The sequence below is a fragment of the Rhagoletis zephyria genome, unplaced genomic scaffold, assembly GCF_001687245.7.
Source record: "Rhagoletis zephyria isolate East Lansing unplaced genomic scaffold, Rhagoletis_zephyria_1.1 Rzeph_scaffold_04290, whole genome shotgun sequence".
NCBI classification, from domain to species: Eukaryota; Metazoa; Arthropoda; class Insecta; order Diptera; family Tephritidae; genus Rhagoletis; species Rhagoletis zephyria.
This window is the reverse complement of record NW_016161373.1, coordinates 18,267-35,985: the sequence shown is the minus strand read 5'-3', so window position 1 is coordinate 35,985 and position 17,719 is coordinate 18,267. Positions and strand designations below refer to the sequence as shown.

Genomic DNA, 17,719 nt, shown 5'->3' with positions numbered 1-17,719 from the left:
CTTGTTGACGATGTCAGTCATTTTCCCTCATAAGTATATTGGACGTTTTTTTTTATGGAGCAAATGAGTAACACTTTTATCAAAAAAAAATAATAATTAAAAAGCCACGGTAAGTCGCAGTTACTTTAAACTTGCATTTTTTAAAATCGAATGGGCCACAAAACCGCATTAAAATACTTCAATGAAATTTTATTAAAAAGCTCGAAAGTTTTGCGAGAGCTAGCTGGTTTTTTAATGATGAAGAAGATCATGCTTGAACTTGTTTTTTGTTTTTTATTGATAACTGAAAAACACATAAAGTGAACTACTAATTCAACGTTCACTACCGCTCTAATCTTTAAATAATTTTGTGCGATTTGAAGTTTAGTTTCGCGCACGAAATAGGATTTTTGGCGTTCCCGTAAAATGTAAAAAACAACGAGGAATCGAAAAATATCGGCGTACATATCGATGCAACGAATCAAAGATAATACTAATGAGACAAACTGAGCAAACGAGTGGCTGACTGAGGGACTTCTGGGACCCCAAATAGAAAACATTTTTTTGTTGAAATTGTAACTTTGATATTTATACTCAATGTTCGGTTTTAGCAGAGCCCCGGCAAGCTACTCACTTCAACTTTATACCACTAACGTTTTTGAAAACAAAACAATTTTTGGCCGACATCAAAAGAAAATAACCCTGTAAGAAAGCGTTTGCAATGTCTCAAAAAATTACAAAAAAAAACCGAAAATTCAAAAACAGGCTTGAAAAAATTAAAAAAAAACCTGAAAAGTCTACATAAGAATAGAAATAAAGAAATGAAATAATACAGAAAAGTGCCGAAAAATCAAAAACTAGCTTTCTAAAAAATCAAGAAACTGTCGAAAAGCTTCGAATAATTCGCAAAGACTTGCAGCAAAGTACGAAAATGCAATTAATCCCATGATGTTGAGCCCAAGAAAAGAAGATTTGCGATTTCATTTTAAAAATGGAATATTTTTATTTATCAACTCATTATTGTATCCATTATATCTCATATGCTCGTAACCAATTATCATATTAACATATAATAATTGCAATAATCATATCCATTGTTGTATGAATGTATATTGTGTTTTCTTTTGTGTTTGTTGCTTGTTTTCATTTGTATTTTGTAATTTGTGTTAAGTATACATGTATTTGTATAATATTTCTTTATGTAGTCACATACAGCACATACATATTAAATAGTACATAATAGTACATATATTATATTATTATAAATACCTCTTTTTTTGGTAGGTTTTTTTTTGTTAGTGTTTCTTAAATATTTGCTAGAAAATCAACTGCTTGGGGAATATCGAAAGATTTGTTGTATGTAGTATGTTTGTGTGTAGTGTAAAAAGAGGGGATGAGTGATCGGCTCAAGCGGCGCGATACTTCAACAATTTGTCGATAACGCAGTTCTGTTATATGGACCTGTATATTTTTGTGTGGGTGTAAGCACGATTATGTATGGTTTTTATGACATACATACATATGTATGATGTATCGGTGTAATAGGATTCATATGATATACGAACGTCTGCATACATATATTTATGACTATACGTTTGTATGTATGTACTTATGTATGATGGGTAAATGCAGTTAATTTAAGAGTAGCTTTCTTGTTTGTTTTACATAATTTTCAATTTTCGTAAGATTTATTCTATGGTTTTTTATTGTGTGCATATGTATTTATGTATATTGTTGTATTTTGCGTTGATTTCTTAGTGCGTTTTTTGCCACGTACATTTTGCCTATAAACATTTTACTGATTAACTAGGTTACTTATGTAAGTATTTAATGCTATATGTATTTTATTTTGTAAATAAGTTTAATTGTGCTAATAACGTTGCTTGCATATTTTTAATAAATATTTTTTTTATAAGTGAGTATGTTTTTTTTTCGCTGGTAATGATGTGTGTTATGATAATGCGTTGTTTCTTAACAATCTGAGAGGACATACATGAGTAATGTGAGTGAGTACCTACATTTGAACATATATATATGTATATATTTTTTATAGGTATGCTGATGTCGCGTATGTATGTAAATATGCCACTTGCAAAGAAGATGGATTTAAGGTTTTTCTTTAAATGTTTTTTTTCTGGAATTTTTTAGTGACTGAATAGCGTGCAAACACATTTGAAAATTGCATTTTTTTAATTTGATTATATTATAATTGATTATTTAAATATTTTGGTAGTAAAATTTTCATAGACATTACCATTTAAAACATGACACATTTGTGGTGAAAATAGTAGGTTCATTCGAAGAAGAAAACATTTAATTAAGTTAAGTTAAGTGATTTAGTAATTGTTTAATTTTTTTTTTTAATTTACATGAAATTCTGCAAATTGCAATAACGTATTTTGTTTGCTTTTGGTTTTTCCTGATTTTGTATATTTACTTACGCATACATAAAATATTTATTCTAAATTTTATTTGGAATACTTAATAATAAATATTTATTTAGTAAAATTTCTGCTATTAGCGTTTAACACAACCTAAAATATGTATTTGTATTTGAGTACATACATGTGTATGTGTACAACAAAGAAGGTTTGCCATTTGCATAACATTAAACAAATTGTTTTTTTTTAATTGTTACTTGTTTTTACTGTTTAGTAATTTTATAATTTTTTACATAAATATATGTATGTAATTATGTAAAACTTTTTGCCTTTGAACATACTCAAAAAAGATAAAGCAAATAAGTAAATCATTGGAGCTTTTAAAAGTATTAAAAAGAAGTAGTGTAGAATTTGTAAAATAAGGTTTTATATATGTATTCATGAAAAGGAATTTAATAAAAAGTTATGACAGTGAAATTTTTGGAAAAGTCAGTTATAGAAAACTTATGAAATTCTAGAGTAATTGGTTTATAAATAAATAGGCTAGTGAAAGTTTTCGGCTACAATGAAAGCTCGTATACGTCGCTGATACACTCGGTTTCATTTTAGGCAAAAAATTGCGCTAGCTTCCTACAACAAGGTATTGAGGAAATCAAAACGGGCTAGCTAGCGAAACCACTGTGAGGAAATAAATAGCCTCCCAGAGGCAGTAGGTCTCCAAAAAGCTCCCACAGGGTATTACAGGAATACAATTCACACTCGAAAGAGATCATATGCGAGCTACACTCAGCATCTGGGCGAGACCTGCAGAATGTTGTTAGATACTCACTTCCCTAATGGCAAGGTTTGCTATACAGATGGATCTAAACTTGAAAATGGTAAAACTGGGGATAGCATATTTGGACCGAACTTAAAAAAATCGATACCAATGGGTAGCTCTACCCCATCATCTTTCAAGCGGAGATTCATGCAATTAAAATGGCTAAGTAGAGGCACGCTACTGGCTTTGAAGTTCCACAAAATGAGTTCTCAGCTAGCATATGATTGCCTCAGTGTACAAATACTCTTGGAGGCAAAAATACAGTTGTATTAGGATAGGTACCGGGGCTTGACTGAAATAATGGCAACCTGGGGCTGAATAGCGAAATAGGGAGATACAGCAGTATTTTATGGCCCGAAACCCTTTTGGGGACTCCCCTAAGCACATATATAGGGTACTTTGAATAAAAATGTTCAACAGTCATTGGATGAAATGTCCAGGACGGATACAAGCCAAACGATTTATATGTCCTTCAATAGAATCTTCATAGAAACTACTCAATCTAGGCATAGAGGACCTCCAAACTCTCACTGGGTACTACAAAAGACACTACTCCATTCGCTATCACCTCAGTAAAATTAATCTCTCAGAAACAAACGTCCGTCGTTTTTGTGAGCTGGACGAAGAAACGCCAGAACACATTCTATGTGAATGTGACGCTCTCGCTAGGCGCAGACTAGCTCACTTGGGTAAGTAGTGCACGTATTTTTGGAACAACAACAAGATGTGATTCTCAATCGAATCTTTTGTTCAGGGTTATCGCCTCTTATGAAAACTCAATCTCCGTTCTTCTTAGTTGGCATTTAGTCAAAATGTCTTTCCCTCTTTTGGTGCATGGGTGGGTTAATTAACAGACCTTTTTCAGAGCACCATTTCTCAGCTAGCTTTAATTTGCCTGCAATCTACATAGAAGCAATGATATATTCGCCGGCAAAGCCACAAGCGTTGAATCCGTTTCCCACTAAGCTCACAACCAGTGTCATTAGTAAGGAAAATTGAGCAACCCCTTCAAACTGATTTTCTAAGGCTTTGATTATAAGAGAGCTAAGGCTAATTGGTCCATACGCCTTTGGAAGCTTTTTTTGAGCTATTCCCCGATTTGGTAGCATAACAGATGATTTATGATGACAAATCATTAACAAAATCAGGAAAAAATCGATGTGTTGTTATTTAAATTAAGCGTCATTCTCTAAGAAATTTATAGCAATTTTCCTAAAAGTATGCAGCATTCAGCTCCTACGAAAACCGGTGCGGGTATTACTGAAATGTCCGTGGAAATCATCAAATTAAATGTGAGAACACTTATTTTGGGGAAGTATTTTAAAAGAAATTAAGTAATTTACACTGCAATGTGAAGGTAGTCTAAGAGTCCATTAAAAGTGGTTAAATATTTGTTTAAAAAAGGAGACCAGCAACAGAAGCAGCTTGATTTCAATTATTAATTTTTTATTTTGTAAAAATTATGATTTTCCCTTAGGGAGCTTTTTGGAGACGTAACTAAGCAAATCAGCATTGTTTTTATTGCTGGTATAGCTTTAACCAAAGTTGTAGTTTTCTGAGTTTTCTGCTTTCCTTTTTACCATAACAGAGGGTAAATACCTATTTTCTTTAACAGTTGAAAGCATTTCTTCGCACCTGCTAACATTTTTCTTTATTTTTTCGTTGTGTGTTAATTAGAAATGCAAATTGTTGACAAATTTTGTTGCTGGTTGGTGGCATCGCATATTGCTGTTGTTCAATTAAATTAAATTTATGTCATCGATTAATTTATGTGTATTAGTATATTTTTTTTTAAATACATACATACATAGACAATTTTAATTTGGAAAAGGCTCAATTTTTTCTTCGACCGAAAATATTTTTGTAAGATTTTATATTTTTTGTAATTTCGTTTTTCTCAAGTTATTTATGTATGTATATTTTTAGTATTTTGCACATCAATTAGTTTACGTTCTTAGTGTTTCTTTGAAAGTGTAGTATTTTTTTTTTATTTATTAATAAATGTATTAATATTATTTACTACCCGTATTTATGCTTTTTGTTTACTTTCTCTTTCTTGTTGTTTTAATATATATTGTCTTGTGTACTTATACGAATAGTCAGCATTTTTTTTTTATATAGCGTCACATGTGTTTAGTGTCTCATGTTGGAATAACAAATTTCAATTTTGTTATTTAGTAATTTCTTAATTTCTTTTTGTTACTTAATATGTTAATTTTTTAGTGAGTTTTTTTATGTTCGATTAATTTGAATATCGCTTGAATTTTCAATTCAGCTCAATAATGCTCAATAAATATCATTATAACATTTGTATTTTTTTTTTTTAATTTTTATTTAATTGTGTCCTCACTTTTCAGCTCATATAAGACTTCAATACAATATATTTAGTAATACAATATTTTTCCAAAAACTTAGCAATAGCAATACACGCGCACATACAATTCTTTATAAATTGCTTTAATAATTATTCTTTCCTAGCATTATTTGCAAATACTTTTAATCGGTTTTATTAATCCTCTTTGCTCCAGTTCTTTATTTTTATGTTTTGCGTTTGCTTTCAGCTTTGTTTTCATCGATTTCTCTTTGTTTTTTTTTTCTTCTTGTTTTGTTGCTTCCCACTTGCTTAGTGTTAGTTTTATTGTATTGTGTTTGTTATTTGTATTTTTTCTTTCTTTTCTAAGTATATTTATGTATATATGTATGTATATGCTTGTTGAGTAGATAGGTGGTAGTTGTACGTGTAATTTGAGTAACTACTTTTAAATATCTAATTGAGATTTTTTACTTATACCTTAACATTTATATGAATTTCGATTTTTTAATGGAGCTTTCGCACACTTTTATGGGTGAACAAAGCAAAAACTTAGCCGCTTAGAAAGTTTTGACAGTGGCGGGCATAGAAACTTTTTTGGCGAATAGTAAAGTAGCGGATGAAAATCTGAATGTTTATGCTAAGAAATACGCCTAAAAATATGTAAATTAGGGTGACCCTTAAACATAGCGTTGTAGGTCTACGTTTTGTGCATGGTCACTCAAAAATCTATTGTAATTTTATAGATTTTTTTGCACTCTTTTATAGCAAAGTAATTTGGTTAAATCATCTCCTTTTTGTTGTCATTATTTAGGAAACTGTTTGCAATATTCGCTTAAAGTTTGTCTATGAAGGCAATAATGCTTCCAAATATGTCCGCCACTGTATTTTACGGACTTGGAATACTAACGTGGTACCTAATGTTGGATTTCCACTGAGCATTAAATGACAAACATTTTATTGCCAAATTTTGGCATTAAAAATACCTGTCAGTTTCAGTGGGAAATTCTTTAACTGAGACAAGTTCTTTACCATTCCAATGCCTACTGGAAATTCAATACAAGTTGTTCAGTTTTGTGTGTCTTATTCAAATAAAAAATAAAAAAATAAAAATTGTTATTATAATCAGACCTACTTGAAAAAAAAAACAATTATAAATACCAAGCACTTAATAAAAAAAAAAAAACAACGACCAAGTATTAAAAAACTTACAAAAGAACGATTTTTGAATATAAAAAAAAAATAATGAATTAAAGATCTATCTATTTTCTATTCAAAATATTTTGTTTGCTGTCGCATAATCAAAATGTAATACACTAATCAAAATCGAATGCATTTATTGAACTTTGTACTTTGGATACTTAATTAATATTTAAAAATCATAAGACCGCTATTGATTGGAATTATTGAAATCAGGTATTAAGAATCAAATTTTTGGCATAATGAAATATATGTAGTACATTTAGAGAAATCAAAAGTAAAATGAATTAAAAATCAATATCAAATAACTGTGCGATTATACAAAAAAAAAATTAAATAAAAAAATAAATAAAAAAAAATTATGTAAATAAAAAGTTGACAATAGAAATAAGCTGTGTAGTTTAGCTTGCTAGGAATGCGTTTATAATTGTTTTCCACTATGAAACCAGGAAACTTCAGAGGCGAAGAATGCGCTTGTGTATGTAGTGATTTAGTTTCAATATTTTTTTTTTCTAATTATGTACTTAAATTTTTGCGTATTTTTTCAATGAGAATCTGTGTTTAAAAGCATGTGTGCACAGGTATGAATGTACTTACTTACATGCGCATTTACATATGCATTTGCTTGCAAATGTATGTATGTTTGGAAATATTTACAAAAAATTTAATACTGCCATCGGCAAGTAAATAGTTTTGTCTCAATAAAATCTTCCTCATTGCACAGTTATACATACTCACATGCATATGTACATGTGCACACACGCATTTAAGCAAACACAAAAATCTAACTAACTTTCATCGTTTTGTCAACATTCATTATCCTTGCCTACTTCAAATCCAATTCATCATCCTCTTCGACAGTTGGCTTACTCCAGCGATTTGTATTGCCATACGAGTTAATGCTACTGATGCTGCCCGTTTTCGGTGAGTCACTAAAATCGCTGAATGCGGCATTTTGTATACCCTCGTAGGCGCGATACGAATTATTGCTGCCATTGCCATCGTTGCTCCGCTCCGAGGTGACGCTCATGCTCTTCGAACTGCCAAAGCGATCGGTCTTATAGTTGGTCGGTGGTCCGCCAAATATGAAATCGGCATCGGAGATTGAACCGCCGGCGCGAGTATATTTGCCATTGCCATAGCTGGGCTTAGAATCGCCGAAGATTATGTCCAAATCAGATTGTTTATTGGAAGCTGTAAGCATTGAAGTAATATTTTAATTTCTGATAAAAATTTTCTTATAAGAAATACATACATATGTTTGTATGTATATATATAAAATATTTTATTTAGCTTATGCGGTGCGTCTAATACGAATATACTATTTATGAAAATTTTTAAATTTTAAATGCATTGGCGCCAATTCGTAATTCAATGCAACAGATATTGAGTGATATGCTTGTGATGATGATGATGAGTTATCAAAATATTGTGATTGATTTTTCATGTGTGATCGGAAGTTATTTATTTATACTCGTATCAATGCAATTAAATAATTCGATTAATGATGTGAATGAAGTCGTTTAATGATTTGATTAAATGAATGTTATTCTAAGAGTAATACTTCGATTTCAGATTCATTTTGTAAAAACCAACTACGAGTACTTCATCAATACTTTTTTTTTTTTTTTAAGTATGTCGCTATCTATAATAAAATTCTTAAAATATCAGTTTGGTGCACATGAGCCTATGGAAATTCCAAAGGAATGAGAGCAAGCTTAAGCTTAGTATAGAGCTGTAAAGAAAACTCTGCAGAAATATTTTTCATTATTTCGTTTATTTGAAAAAGTACTTTGCCTTTGCTGTAAATTTTCATGAAGAGAGCCGTAAACTGTTAGAACTATTTTCCATCATAAATATTTTTCGTTAATTTTTGTTTAAAATATAGCTCTTTCTATTTATAAGAAGAATCATTTAAATCCATCTTGCAATTTTTAAATAAAATTCACAAATATTAATCAAACTTCAAAAAATTATTATCAAAATTTCAAGCTTTTTTATCAGAATTTTTAGAACAAAATCTAATTCTATGTGTAAGAAAATGTGCAACGCCTTTGACAAAAAAAAAAAAACATTCTAAAAAATCAACGGTAATTTTAAGCTACTGGAAACTTGCATTTTATTTTACTGAAATTTTTGGTCCTACAAAACTGCATACCGGAACCTTTTCTCAAAATAAAAAGTTTAAAATTGTGATAACAATTTTTTGAAGTTTGATTAATTTTTGGGAATTTTGTACAAAGTTTCGCAATATTGATTTATATGGTTTTTGGTTTAGGAAATGTCGCGTTTAATGTAAAATGTGGCACCTTGCGTAGTTGTTGCATACGTTGTTGCGTTATGACTGTATTCAAACACCATTCACACATTCCATTATTTGGCGCATTTCGATTTCTCCTTCTTGTGTTCTGCATTGCACAGTTTGTCATGTGGTACAAGCTAGGAGGCCAAAGCCGTAATACGAAAGCTAAAACTGAAAGCCCTGAAAAGCGCAGAACGTCTGAAAACCTTGGTGGGTGGTCTTGGGTGGTGTAAACCAATCTCTACATTCACATTCGGTATACTAGAAATCTTTGTCCGCAGGCAAGCTGATGCCCATCACCACTTTACATTTTTCATGAGGACGTTCGGAACGAGCTTTTACGTTTTGATCACTAGCATTTTACATACATATACCGTTTTCGATTATTCTTTTTTGTCTATGGTAATCCAAAATTTTTGTATTTTTGGTTTACAAATTATTTGTTAGCTATACAAATAGACCTATGTAGCTTACAAATTATTGCAATCTATATTTTGTCCAAAGGTTTACTGCTTTTAAGCTTTGACTCAAAAATTGAAGCTTCATTATTGTAATTTAACACATCCTTAATTTCTGGTGTCATTTGTTTAGTAATTACCACTTATTTGATAACGCATCGCCATATTCACAAAAAAAAAATTATATCACACATATTGAATTATTGTTTTGAGGCTTCAAATTTGCCAATTACAATAAGAAAGCGAATAATAGTAAGTGTTAATAATATGTAGACAAAAAGACAAATAAGCCAACAATCAGTACGACTGAATTGCATATATGTAGAATAGAGTACGAAGCCTTTAAGTTTGCTCATTCTTAATATATATATATTTTTATTTATTTTTTTTCAAAAGCAACAGAAGACAGAAGAGCGCGATGCTGTTAAAGTAACTAAAATGTGTAATAAATCGTGGATTAAGAGTGTGAAGGTGCCACGTGTAGAGTGCCCAAAGCCAAAGAAAATATTAATTGCGGTGTTCAAGTTCTAAACGATATTGTAGCTGTAGTACTTCAAGTGTTGCGATTAGTGATGGCCATCTGCTAATTTCGAGCTGCTTGGACGAATTCACTTTGCTTAAATAGCATACAAATACATAGTTTACTGTAGATATTAATTAATTATGTATAAGTATGTAGTATAGTTAAAATTAGACACATTTATCGATTAAAGTGGATGCAAAAAATTTCGATTACTGTTAATAAAAATAAAAAAAAATAAAATAATACATTTATGTAAGTATGTATTTGTAAATACATTGCATTTTGCATTTTTGTGAGTTGAGTTTGCCTAGTTGCAGAGCTGCATTTGTCCAGACAGAAAAGAAAAACTTACGAAACATTGGCTTTGTTGCTTTGCGGCGGCATGCTTCAGTGCGGCATGACGACGATCGAGAACAACAACCACACAACAACAAACGTACGCAATTGTAGTATGAAGCGTTTATATGTACGTTAGAGTAGGACGGAAAAGCAATTTGGGGCGTGGTGGCGTAGGCGTTTTGACGTTGATTAGAATAGAGTAGAGTAGAAATATTTTTTTTTTTTTTTTTTTGTTGCTTGTATTTTATCGAATCGTATAGACTAGGACGATAACTGTTTTTATATGTGTGAGCATGAACATGAGGAAAGGACTCGAGGATGGCACATGAATTTAGAATTATTTTTGGGTTGGTTTCTTTTAAGTATGTATGGATGTATGTATGTATAAGGAGAGCATGGTTTTATGAGATATATGGATATAAATGAGCGTGGTTATTAGTTAGTGTAAATAGTAGTTGGTGTGCTTGTTGGTAGAAAAGTATGAATATAGTAATATATGAAAGTTTTGGCTACTTCTTATAGTTTCATATTGTATGTAGTATTTTTTGTGTTAGAAGAGTTTTGTTAAGTGTTGGTTTATATCAATATTTCCGTAATATGGATATGAAAATACGTTATTTGGCCAGAGAAAATGTATGTGTTTGCACTTCTGGCTGCTTTTCCCCCATTATGGCATGTATGCTGTGTAAAAATACCAGTGAATGTAGGCTAGTTTTAGGCGCATAAGTAGTAAACTTTGGCTTACGATAACCTTTGTTTTCAGTCCATAAGTTTTGTATTGCGTCTTCAAGCACTTTCCCTAATCTGTGAATTCCACTTTGTTCTATTATTGAAATATTATTGTTCGAATGCGGTCTTTTCAATTCCTGCTGGTCAGTACTATTCATGTTTTTTTCGCGTGAAAAAATATGCTCTCTTCTAAATAGTTAATGAATAAGTATGATAAATATGATATGAATTTGCTTGTTTAGTAGTGATGCCTTTTTAATTGATGAAAATTCACTAAATGTTTTTTTTTTTGTGCGTTGATATGACATGGTAGTTGTTAGATATGTATGTATGTATGTATGTTTGTAGGTTTTTGTGAGTGATATATTTTCAATGAGCAGTTATGAAAGATATTGGCACTGCATCGTCTATTCCATATCGCTTAAGTTTTTCGCAGCGTTAAACTAACGAGTAATACGCCCACGGCCAGATAATTACCATTGCTCTCGGAGCGCGAATACGATGGTCGTGTGTACGATGGCAAATCGGCTGTGGTGTTGTAAGCATTCGAGGCAGGGCTCGAGTTTGATGCATAGCCAGAGGTATCTCCAGCTGCAGGCATGGTGGAGCTCACAGCTGCTGGTGCGCTGTAGACGCTCGCTGAACGTATGCCTATTTTCGATTTCCAATCTAGGCCATCGCCTGCGGAAGAGACATCAGCGCCACCAGTGGCGCCACCACCAATGGCATTATCAATTGCATCTGTGCCTATTGGACCACCAGCAGTAGTAGCATCACTGCTTGGTCCGATTGTAGTGGTGGTTGTGGTGTTGGTATCCATGCGTGTAATTGTCTCAATAGATGTTGAGCTGCCATAGTTGAAGGTGCGTTTGTCTTTGCCAACACTTGGTGGTGTGGTCGAAGTTGAGCTGCGATAGTTGACTGCACCGGCTACGCCTGTCGGTGGTGGTGGTGGCGGTCCAGTGGGTGGTGGAGGCGACTTAATGCCGACATTTCCATTGCGATTGATGCGCGATGAAATCGATGATGAGGAAATCGATGAAGATGAAGTGGTCGAAGTGGCACTACCAATGGTCTGATTGGTTGCAGAAGTTTTCAAAGTGCCCTTATCGAATGGGTTAACACGTTCTTGTGGTTCGAAATTGGTGACTGGCTTGTATTTGTTCTCCTCTTGGAATGTGTCCAAAACGCTGGAAGATGGCTTGCTGCTGTAGCTTGCGGCTGAGCTGGCGCTGACGCTCATGCTACCCGCCGTCAGGGTCGAGGTCGATGAAGTGTCGGAGCGCGCATCGTAGGGTTTCTCTGCCGGCGGTGGCGGTTGTGGTGTTGGCTGCGCCGAGATGATATCCGACGTAACACTCGATGTGCTGCCGCTGGCCGATCTGCCGCCGCCACTAGCAAACGAGAATTGCTTGCCGAGGAATGAACCGGTACTTATGCCGCTTATTCCACTGCCACCAGCACTGGGAGGGCCGCCACTGCTCGTCTCGCTTGCTGTCCTTCCGCGTTTCTTATTCGCTAATTCCTACATGTCACCAAATATCCCCGCAAAGGTCTTACGCAAATTCTTCATGGTGTCCTCTGCATCCTCGACGACTGAATTTTGAGTTTGCGGTGGACGTGAGGAGGCCCTTGAGGCTGATGACATGCTCGATGCCTGTGAAGTTTGCGAGTCGCGACGCACTGCACCGCCGACGCTGCTGGGTACGCTGGTCGGTGCCGGTGCAGCTGGCTCCTCAGGTACCTCAGAAATGCTGCTGCGGCTGCTGAGGCGCCCAATCGAACCGACTGCTGGTGAAGTGCGCTCCGGTATTGGGGGTGGACCGCCCATCGGAGCAGGTCGTGGGCCGGCTGGTGCCGGCGGTGTGGGGGCCATATCCTCGGTGGGACTCTCACCGCGCGAGGAGATCGACGATCGTGATGGCTGTCGGATGCCATGCATCGGAGGGCCCGTTTGAGCCATGCTAGGCCGGCAGACGTTCTGGGAAGTGATTTAGAGAGAGAGAGAGAGAGGCACAAAATGGGAGTGAAAAATGAAGGTATGTATAATATTTTCCACGTATAAAAATTATATCAAATTATATATTCTACGTTAAAAATTATATAAAAAAGTTAGAGTGCGTTTTTCTGCACTTAACAAATAGTACTCACCTGCATTCTAGCCGAAACTAAATCGGCTATCTGACGGCGATCCTCTTCTTGACTATCACCAATCAAGGCGAATGTACAATCGCATGCGCTAATTATATGCTCGCGTCCATCTTTGCCGACTACCACTGAAATGCCGCATACTTCCATGCCGCCAAAAAGTTCAGAGATCTGCGAATAAGCAAAGAATTAATGAATTGAATCTATAGATGCCCTTATTGCGATACAAATATACGGGGCCTTAATGGCACAAATGTGTTCTCAATTTACAAAGTTGCCCCATTTCTGTTGCGCATTAATCAAATCCTAATTGTGTAGTGCGGTCGGCTAAAGACCTATTCTAATCACAACAAATGCTAGAGTCGTAGATATGTAAATATGTTAACAATTAATATTCTGAGTGCTTATAATGATTAGCAGCAGTTTACATTCGCTTGAATGCGGTTAGCCGTTCAAGCCGTTCGTGGCGTCAATGCTGACAAACAAATGCTGCTTGCGGTTTGCTAAATCATAATTCAAAATATGTACAACTTGATTGTTGTTGATATGTGGCTACACCCAGCAAGTTAGTTATGTAAGTGAATGAGCTATTCGGAAGCAATTGCAGTGGTATCCATGTTCACTGTGAGATTACTTACAAATGAGTTGCTATTTTAGATGTTGGTGTAATATAAAATACGCCGCTGATAAATGTGGAAGGCTAAGTACGTTTATTAAGTTATGTATGCACATTAGGGCGTGTAAACTTTTATAGGAGATTTTTTCGTCTATGCGCGTATAGCATACGTGTAATTCTAAACAAATTCGACAAAGAAACCATGGGTCTAAATCAATTTGGAGTTTGCTAAATTGCGAAAATAGGTTTCTTTTACTTAGCATTTAGCTGTGGTGTCGTAAAGAAGTGCTTAAATTTTGGTATACNTGCTGCTTGTGGTTTGCTAAATCATAATTCAAAATCTGTACAACTTGATTGTTGTTGATATGTGGCTACACCCAGCAAGTTATTTATGTAAGTGAATGAGCCATTCGGAAGCAATTGCAGTGGTATCCATGTTCACTGTGAGATTACTTACAAATGAGTTGTTATTTTAGATGTTGGTGTAATATAAAATACGCCGCTGGTAAATGTGGAAGGCTAAGTACGTTTATTATGTTATGTATGCACATTAGGGCTGGCCAATTTTAATGGGAAAAAGGGACAAATAAAATGTGACAAAGAACCCATGGGTCTAAATCAATTTGGAGTTTGCTAAATTGCGAAAATAGGTTTCTTTTGCTTAGCATTTAGCTGTGGTGTCGTAAAGAAGTGCTTAAATTTTGGTATGCGGACTCCATTTCTGGATTTTTATATTTTTCTTATCATTTCCATCAGTGGGCGCAAAAGTGAAAATTTTCACATATTCTTCGAAACTTATTTTCGCAATTTGATAAACTCCAAATTCATTTTAAATCCATTGTTTCTTCGGCAAATTTGCTTAGAATTTCAAGTAGATTCCTTCCATGCTTTACGCGCATAGTCAGGCCCGTAGAGAGAGAGGGGGAAAAGGGAGGAATCCCCCCGGGCCCTGGATTTTTAAGGCGCCTGAAATATGAGAACCATAACTTGTTACTATTTTTTTACAATATAATTGCTCCATCCTTATAGGCTTTTATCATAATTATAAATACTAGTGTTCGCCCAGCGGTTGAAATTCAACCGCTAAAATTAAGGATAGTTTATGTGAGTTGAGTTGAGCTGAAATAAAATTTGTTGGAATGGGTTAAGTGGAGGGGAGTTTAGCTTAGTACTTAGCATAACATAACATAGAATAGCATTAGATTCAATAACATAACATATGTAGCATAACACATCACAATATAACATCGCACATTCTTCAGTTGTATTTCCTTTTTATCCCTATCACTTTCTTCCTCTCTATCTTTGTCTCTATCGCTTTTAATGTTTATGTTTATACGGTTTACTCAAAGATTGAGCTGGACGAAGTTTTTCGCGTTAGTCCAATGATAATGTTGCCCGAGAACTTTAAGATGTATGTGATGGTTAGAAGTTACTAAGTAAAATTGTAGAGAATAAGGTTTTATGAGTTAAAAATTCAAACGAAGAAATACTCACTGATAAAACTGGTTTACATTTTTTTTTATTTTTCTTGGACAATAAATATTTCTAAAATAAATGTCTGTTTTGCCTTTAGCAAAATAAAAATGGTATTAGAAAAAATTTTACCAATTTTTATTAGCACGCACAAAATGGAGGACGAAAGCAAGGATCTTTTCAGCATCAGTAGCCCAAAACTGCGTAAAAAGGCTCATCATTTTGTTTCAAAGTTAAAGCATAGACAGATGACAACGTTAATCCGGATTAACGGCGTAGTTGATTTGGTCAAAGTTGTGCCTTGACCAACGGCAGTAAAGATATATTAACGAGCCGTAAGATTGTGGGTTTGACTCACACGGCCAGTCATTAAAAATTTTGAATTCATTAAAATATCACTTACTTTTTTAATGTTGTGAAATTTTTTTAATAAAATTAAACTCTTAAAATTAAATGCCTTATCAAAAATAAAACTTTTTCCAATTTCAAGTGGGTGTAAGTTGAAAAGTACAAAAAAAAACTTACCAAAACTCAGTTAATTGTTTCTCCTTTTAGCTATAAAGCCCGAACCCTAAAAATTTTCTGTCGGTTATCAGTGTTATTGATTAATTGTTGTCGTTTGCTCAAACAATTGTCGTAATTTTAATGCCTAGTAAAAATTCACATAAAATCAATTAGCTGTGTTTAATTCTATTCAATTATCATTTGTATTTGATAAATTTTGACTTTGATAAATTTGGCTCTATTACCACTAACACCACACTTTCACTTTGCATTGTTGTTAATTTTGATTTTTTGCAGTATATTCCTACATGCATTATTTCATATATACTTAGCTTTAGCAATAGATTCGAATTAATGTTGCATGTTCATGACGATGTCGACATTAGTATTTAATGTATTTTGCATGTAAATTACGTACATACATACATGCATACATAATATAGTCGCCAGGCCATGCCAAATCAATTTACATAGCCAACGGCAATAAAATCTAAAATGTTAATGCCAAATAGTGATGTGAGTCATTTGTTAGATATTTCCATTTAATAAATTCTAAATATTATAAGCGAATCAATACAGAAATGGATACAAGTATGTAGTATGTAGTAGAATAAGGAATTGGATTAGGCGAAGTGCCAAAGCACGAGCATGTTGTACGCGGTCATATTCGCAAACTAGTGTGTGTTTGTTTTGCCGCATTTGAAAATGCCTTTTACCTACTTGTATTACTTATCTATTAGGGTGCATCATTCTTCATATAAAAAACAGAAAAAAAAAAAATTTGTTACGGATTATCCATCGGCATTAAAAAATGTATTATATATTAAGACTTCCGCCAATATATTTCGGAAAAATATTTTGATTTTCGTGAGCTGGCCAGTTTTAATTTTTTTTTTTTAGATCAAATTAGTTTTTGAAAATATTTTTTCCAAAAAATTGTCTCAGACGATAGAAGGTACAGTGAATTTTTTACAATACCGGCAACTATTTTTTAAATATGTTATTTTTTGGCAAATTTTTTATAAAAATATAGTTAATTCTACAACAAAAACCCCAAAAAACAGAGTTCTAAATCTTATGCAAAATGAAAGAAAATTCTGCAAATTTCCATCCAAATATTGCACTTTTTATTTACGCTCTTTAAATAATGTTCGATAATATTATATAATAATGGGAAAAATATGCGGCACCTTTAACGAAAAAAAATCCCTAAAATCAATGGTAAGTCCTAGCTTCCTCATACTTGCACTGCATTATACTAAAATTGAATGGGCTAAAACACTGCATACTCAGATTTTTGTCTAGAGAGCGTAAATAAAAAGTGCAATATTTGAATAAAATTTTTCGGAATTTTCTGTAATTTTGCACAAGGTTTGGAACTCGGATTTTTAGGGTTTTGTTGTAGAATTAACCAAATTTTTATAAAAAATTAGCGAAAAATAAATTATTAAAAAAAAAAAATTGCCCGTAGTGCAAAAAATTCGCTGTATCTAAACTTTATTGACTGACTGTATGCACAAAAATTTTTAACAAAGTCTTAAAATATAATAAATATTATAATTCTATTGGAAAAACAGCAACTTTTTTGGCGGGACACCCTAATGTATATACATACATACTTGAAATATATGCTAATATCTAGCTGCATTGGGTGTGTAGTGTGTTAGTTAGATTACGTGCGAATGCCTTAATTTTGGCTGTATGTATGCGTGTACTTGCATATTGCACTTGACTGCAACCGACAAAGGTTAGTCATAAATTTGAAAATTTTACTTAGCCAATTTTGTTTACTTGAACACCTTGATATTAATGGATCGAAAAAGTACAATTATCGTATTTAAATTTCTGCAAGAATTTTTATTACTTGCATGTGGATTTTTATTAGCAATCTCCAATTTTGAGTGCTTTTGATTTAACTACATAAGTACCTATA

The 17,719-nt window shown here is 33.4% G+C and overlaps 1 protein-coding gene across 1 annotated transcript in view; it reads right to left on the bottom strand.

Moving 5' to 3' along the window:
* Positions 1-7,011: 7,011 nt before the first annotated feature.
* The window catches only part of LOC108370517 (synapsin-like), a gene marked incomplete at its 5' end in the record, with an annotated part of 17,088 nt that continues 6,380 nt past the window's right edge, over positions 7,012-17,719 (bottom strand). The window contains 3 exon segments of the mRNA XM_017625845.1: positions 7,012-7,885; positions 11,520-13,023; positions 13,194-13,361. Of these exon segments, the coding sequence (XP_017481334.1) occupies positions 7,518-7,885; positions 11,520-13,023; positions 13,194-13,361 (2,040 nt within the window).